We start from the raw sequence: 6000 nt of genomic DNA on the forward strand, positions 1-6000 counted from the left end.
TGTTTACATGATGTCTCTCTTTGTCTGTTGAGTTTATTTACATCTTGTTTAAGTCATGAATAACCCCAGGATGAGACCCATAAGAACAGTGTGCCTTGCAGGTTTTCATGAAAACCTGTTTTTTGCCTCCCTAGATCAATGAAATGTCCAAGGAAGTTAGCAAATTAAAAGAAGCATTGAACAGCCTTTCTCAGCTTTCGTACTCCACCAGTGCCCCCAAAAGACAAAGCCAGCAGCTGGAGGCGTTACAACAACAAGTGAAGCAGTTGCAAAACCAACTGACTGTAAGTGTGATAATTTATAAACCCACCATTATTCCCAGTTCTCCAAAGATATGGGTGCCATTCTTCACTCTGCCTTATTTAAAATGGAGCAGCCAGTGAGTACAAGGAAAGGAATTTTCATCCAGAAATTCTCTAATTTCTCTGTTTCTCTGAAACATTTAGGAATCTGCACGTCATGAAGTTCTTTAGAAGCAGTCTAACTAAAGAAAGCTGTTTTCCCCAATATATTTTCTTATCAATAGTGGAGCAAAGTTCCTGCAGTTGTAGTGAATGTAGTGACCAGACCAGCTGCTGAGACCTTGATTTGTGAAAAATATGGCCAGTGTTTTGTGTGTTTTCACAAGAACATTCATCAGCTGGAGTCTTTTTCGTTTTTTTTAAGCTAAAATAATTTTGACTTTCTGGAAGAAAGTAGTCACTGAAGGCATGAAGTTTCAAATTAAGCAAATCCATCTGTGTATAGGGAGCACAGTTTATTCTCTGAAATTCTGAACTGCTTAAAGATTTTTTGTTGTTGTTGTATTTTTTTGTGCATGAGATGTCCTGTCTTCTAAGTTGGGTTGAGTCATAATTGTTATTTCCAAGAGCTTGCCTGTCCAAAGGAGCACTGTAATTCACTGCTGGGGGTGAAAAGAAGGTACTGCCTGCCAGAGGCCTTTGTTGAGAGCTCTGGAGTAAACATGGAAGCAGAATTTCCAGCCTGACATGCTAAATGGCTTACCTGGTATCTGCTTTCCTACCTTCTGCAGCAGGCAGAAAGAAGAGTCAATATGCATATGGGCCAGAAAAATTCCCTTGCAGCGAGGAGAAATAAGTAAGCAGACAGGTAAACCCTGCATCCTGTCAGTGTAAAGACCCAGGCTGTTTCTTATACCAGTCCACCATGTTTGAAAGGACCCTTCATCTCCCACTGGTTAAGGACAAGCAAAGTAGTGTAGGGTGCAAAGATATGCAACACGTTAGGAAAGTGGGTAGGATTTAAAACAGGACAGAATCATTCTTTCCTTCTTGGAGGCTTGCTTTCCTAACAGCTTCAACTTTATTTGGAAAGATGGCTTCTGGGATGTGGCAGTCTGTGATCGTGAAACAGGAGGTTGGCTTTCCTTGTTTGAATGTATAGTGACTAACTGAGGATTTCATGGGTTAAGAGCTTTGTAAACACCTCGTCTTCCCTGGGAAGGCATTAGCTGACAGATGGGTCACTAACTTCAGGGAAGAGCTCAGCTGCAGTTGAGGGTTGATTTGTCAGAATACTGTTGGCTTTCCTCAATTCTGGTTGCTGATAAGCTCAGAGGTAGAGTGTGTGCTCATTCCACATCTTTGCAGCTCAGGGCTTCTTAAAACTGATGTCATCTCACCAGCTTTTTTACTGGGATGGGTAGAATTACAGTGTTTCTGTGGACCATGCTTCCAAGCAAATTATGTTTTGGATGGCTAGTGGCTCAGTACTGTCTGAGCTGGTTTTCCATGCATGCATAAGACTATGGTTTATAATTCCCCAGAGCTCTCTAAATCTAGTTGGGGAGTTCTGAATTCAGCAGTTCTGAATGCTCTGTGACTTTCTGCTTAACTGTTTTCTAGGAAACAAAGAAACAACATCAGGAAATTGTCTCAGTTTACAGGATGCATCTTCTCTATGCTGTGCAGGTATGGTCGCATATTGTCATTTACACAGTTTTGTTATTTTAATGAAAGGTGTTTCTTCTGCAGATCTAGTAAGAATTTTGCATGTTTTATCTAAGACATCCTACCCAAAAGCTATGACTGTTGAAGCACTAATTTAGCACTGCTTCCTTTTGGGAAATTGATCTAATTACTGTACCTCAAAACTAGTTTGTAAATCTTCTTAAAGTGTAGAGAGATGCTTGAATTCAATAATGTTTTCTTCTTTCTCCCCTTGTCTAGGGTCAAATGGATGAAGATGTCCAGAAAGTGCTTAAACAAATTTTATCAATGTGTAAAAGCCAATCACAGAAAAAGTAAACAAAAACGCCAAAACTCCCCATTTTTATTAATCCTGTTATGGGTGTTTATCTAGATTTGCCTTAACATAAGATTTAAAACTGGGAATTTGCTGCTTTTTTGTTATTGTGCTGTTTGTGAGGTGGATTTGTCTGTCTCCACCACTTCCCATGTGCATTTGTGTGTGCAGTAACTAAACACATGCCTGCTTTTCCTATCCAAAATGCAAGTATGTTCTTCAGACTTTTTACTTAGGCCACTCCATGTCATGTTTACCCTGAAAGTACTTTCTAGCTTCCTCCAATAGAGGGAGGTTAATCTAGAGGAAAGCACTCGTGTTGCCTGGGTAAAGGTGAAATTCTCCATAAGGTCTTCTGTACTGTTTATAAGCTGCATCTTGTTACTGGGGATTAATTTAGTTGCTTGATGTTGTCACACTCAAATTCCTGACATTTTGCCATATGCAGTCTTTGGCAGAGCAGAAACGAGCCTTGCAGCAGTGAGCAGAAGTAGGTATTTATGCTAAGCCAGAATATCAAACAGCTACACTTCTTAATGTAATATTATTTAACACACCATAAGGTAGCTGTCCCAACCCATCTAGTGCACTGAGTACACAAAAATCATACCATGCTTCATAGTTTCCTTGAACTGCCTGGTAGTGGAATGAAACTATTTCAAAAGGTAAAATCATTAGTTTACTGAAGTTCTGTACAAATCAGTACAGAAACGTCTGTATAAACAACCCTTTATGATAGGTTTAGCTATCTATGCAAGTGTTGGCCATGAAGCTCAGGAACAAAACCAGAACATATACTTTAGACAAGGGATTCTAGTGAACACAGGATGTTTACAGTGAATGTCAATGCCTCATACTTCCTAACCTCACTTTTGTAAAGATCTTCTCTTCACTATATTTTTATTGGCCCTCTAATGAAATTTTTTGTAACTAAACCATTTTTTCTACATAATGTTTGCATTAAGCTTATTAACAAATATTTTTAGGTAATCATGTTTTAGAGAGTTTGTTTTTATACCCCCAAGTATTCAGTAATAGTGAAGCATAGTTTTCAGTTTGTAAAAGATCTGTATGGAATATTAGACCTGTCTGTCAGTGTGGTCCAGAGCAGTGAAGTGTAAAATGCAATTCAGCCTGCTGTTTCAAAAAATGTAGAAATGATAGGTAGAGAACAGCAAAAGGTGTCAAAAATTTCTATATGTTGTTTCTCGAGGCTAAGTGCATCAGTAAAGCCTTTATCAGCACTTTTTTTTAAAAAGTCAAATCAAAATGCCGGATGTGGTATAGTATGAAACTATGGAAAAATGTTTCTAAGCACACACTGCATTTGAGGGTACAACCATTCTAACTAGCTTGCAGCTTCACTATGGTATTTTTGTTATTCCTGTTAGTGGATATGTCTCTAATAGAGAAATCTTCCAGAGCTATATAATCTATGAAGTTTATGTAGAGTCATAATATGACAAGAGTCAGCAGTGCCTCAGACTGACTGGACTCATAGTGCACTTATATCAGACAATTCCTAACCCTGGCAAAACTAAAATGGATTTTAAAGGCGAAAAGACAAATCACACCTTTGCATCGGTTAGACCTTGGTGTTACTTTTCTTGGGTGATTTAACTAATGCCTGCTAATTTTGAACAGTATTTTATAGTTAGATGGTTTTGAAAATGCTCCAAAGAAATGTGAAAAGAATTTTGCTGCAGCACTTCAAAATGAACAACAAGATTTTAAGCATGCTGGTGCTGCAAAGTATAAAACTTGATGAACCATTTTGTAGGTTGCCTGATGGATTTAGTCTTCTACTTTGTTTTGGTTTGTATATTTATTACAATTATCTTTGTGGAATATTGAAAATTATATACTACAGCATAGTAAGTTTCTTTATATGTAATTTACAAGAAGTTTCCTTATGCAGCAAATAAACTATTTCCAATTTTTTCATCTTTGTTCTTCTTGTGCCTTCATTTACTTTTTGTATTGAGGGAAATCTCACTACACCGTTCTAAAGTAGTGCAAATATGTTCTATATCTCATGTTTAGATAGCTGTCAGATGTACTGGGTTTTCATCCCTGAAATTGCTACTTGATTATTAACTTCCTTGATCTGTCAGGTAGAACAGAATACACTCCAAACCCCATGCAACCAGTTTTGCAATTATGCCTTCTATCTGATTGATAAGTTCAGAGCCATTTCTCATGTAGACATCCTGCTAGAGGTAATACAGGTTTCCTATTCGCCACTGGGTGCATTCCAGCTAAGTTTAAAACTGTCTTAGAGCAGTGGCACAGATTGGTGAGGTCCCATGGTTTATCAAAACTCTGGTTCTCTATCACTTAGCACTTGACTCCACGCACAGAACAACAGTGAAGGTATATATATGTGTATATGCATATGGATACGTATATTTCTCTTTAAACTTAGCAATAGTTACACAGTCAGCCCTGTTGCCTTTTATCATCTCTCCTGAGTTTATTTGAGAAGCTAGTTTTTCAGTAACTTACTTGCTAATAATATCTTCCTGTCTGAGGGTGGAACACACAAATGGCAGGAACTGCATCTCTTTTGGTTACATCCTGGGGGTCAAGTAGCTCTTTAGCCTCCTGCAGAAAATTGCTGTAAGCTACTCAGTACTGGGCTTCCTTTGAAGAAGGCTGCTGACAGACTGGTATGCAGAATCTGTTCATGGTAAGATCACCTGGTAGGGAAGATCACATCTGCTTTGATGGCTTTTGTGCCACAAGCAACGGGCCTGCTGCCTAGGATCTCCAATCTGAATTGCCATTTGTTTTTGTTGCCAATGGCTGGATGCCAGTTCTGTGGCATAGCATTTATTTTTAGGGGCAGACCTGTGGCAGTCCTGCATTTTGGCTTCAAAGTTGGTTGTTGCCACATTAGAGCAGAAGTGCTTCCCGAGCATCACTGGTCTGGTGGTTATTTATTTCTGGCCTCCTGCATGGGCAATCATGACAGCATGGGTCTTCTCCTAGGCAACATTTTTATAGCTGATTTCTCCCCTGCTCCCCGCTAAGTGTATGAGTACTGGGGATGAACAACCCTCTTACAAAACTCAGAGGCTGCAGTTCGCACACAACAGAGACCACTTGGTCAGGCTGCTCAGCTTGAGCATGCTGGCTCTTGTCACCCATCCCATGCCCTGTCACAGTAGAGAATAGTGACAAATGGTGGTAGCAGACTTCAGAGGACTGCTAGTGGGTTGAAATTTTGGAGGAGATATCTGTTTAGATCTGCATTAAGATCACCTTTTTTTTTTTTTTCCCCCTCCTCCTCTCTTGCTGGAGAAAGGAAGTACAAGTCCCTGTAAACAGGTTTTGCCCTCGTTATTTGGCATCTGGCTGTCACAGGCTCCCTCTTTTGCCAATTCAGGTGGGCATGAGAAGATGATGGAGAGTGAAGTGATTCAGGAGATTTCAGCAGCAATCAGACAAGAACTTCCTGGAGTGTGCCATATCTCCTTGAGGGACAGATCTTTTGGCTCCAGCAACATGCAGTGGCACATAGCCAGTACTTGAGCTCAAGGGCGATTGACCCTCTTGGATGAGTCTGGCTACCTGGGCGTGCTTCACACCAGCAGGACAGCAGCATCCTCTTGTTCCTTTCCTTACCAAAGTGTGTGCAAGCTCCCACTGTGCCATATGGCTATTTTCCTGCTCACAGGTCCCTTATGCAGAAAAAGGAAACAGGTTGTTGGTCACCCTGTACCTCGTTTTGGT

At 40.0% G+C, this 6000-nt stretch overlaps 1 protein-coding gene across 2 annotated transcripts in view; it reads left to right on the forward strand.

The window, feature by feature from the left end:
- RAI14 (retinoic acid induced 14) overlaps positions 1 to 4199 on the forward strand; it is a 79549-nt gene extending 75350 nt beyond the window's left edge. For both annotated transcript variants that reach the window (XM_010563983.1, XM_010563984.1), the window contains 3 exons: positions 135 to 284; positions 1866 to 1931; positions 2190 to 4199. In XM_010563983.1, coding sequence (XP_010562285.1) covers positions 135 to 284; positions 1866 to 1931; positions 2190 to 2267 — 294 coding nt within the window. In that variant the 3' untranslated portion in view covers positions 2268 to 4199. The remainder of the gene's footprint in view (positions 1 to 134; positions 285 to 1865; positions 1932 to 2189) is intronic.
- The last annotated feature ends 1801 nt before the right edge of the window (positions 4200 to 6000 follow it).

The sequence above is a fragment of the Haliaeetus leucocephalus genome, unplaced genomic scaffold (assembly GCF_000737465.1).
Source record: "Haliaeetus leucocephalus isolate CR32 unplaced genomic scaffold, Haliaeetus_leucocephalus-4.0 Scaffold174, whole genome shotgun sequence".
NCBI classification, from domain to species: Eukaryota; Metazoa; Chordata; class Aves; order Accipitriformes; family Accipitridae; genus Haliaeetus; species Haliaeetus leucocephalus.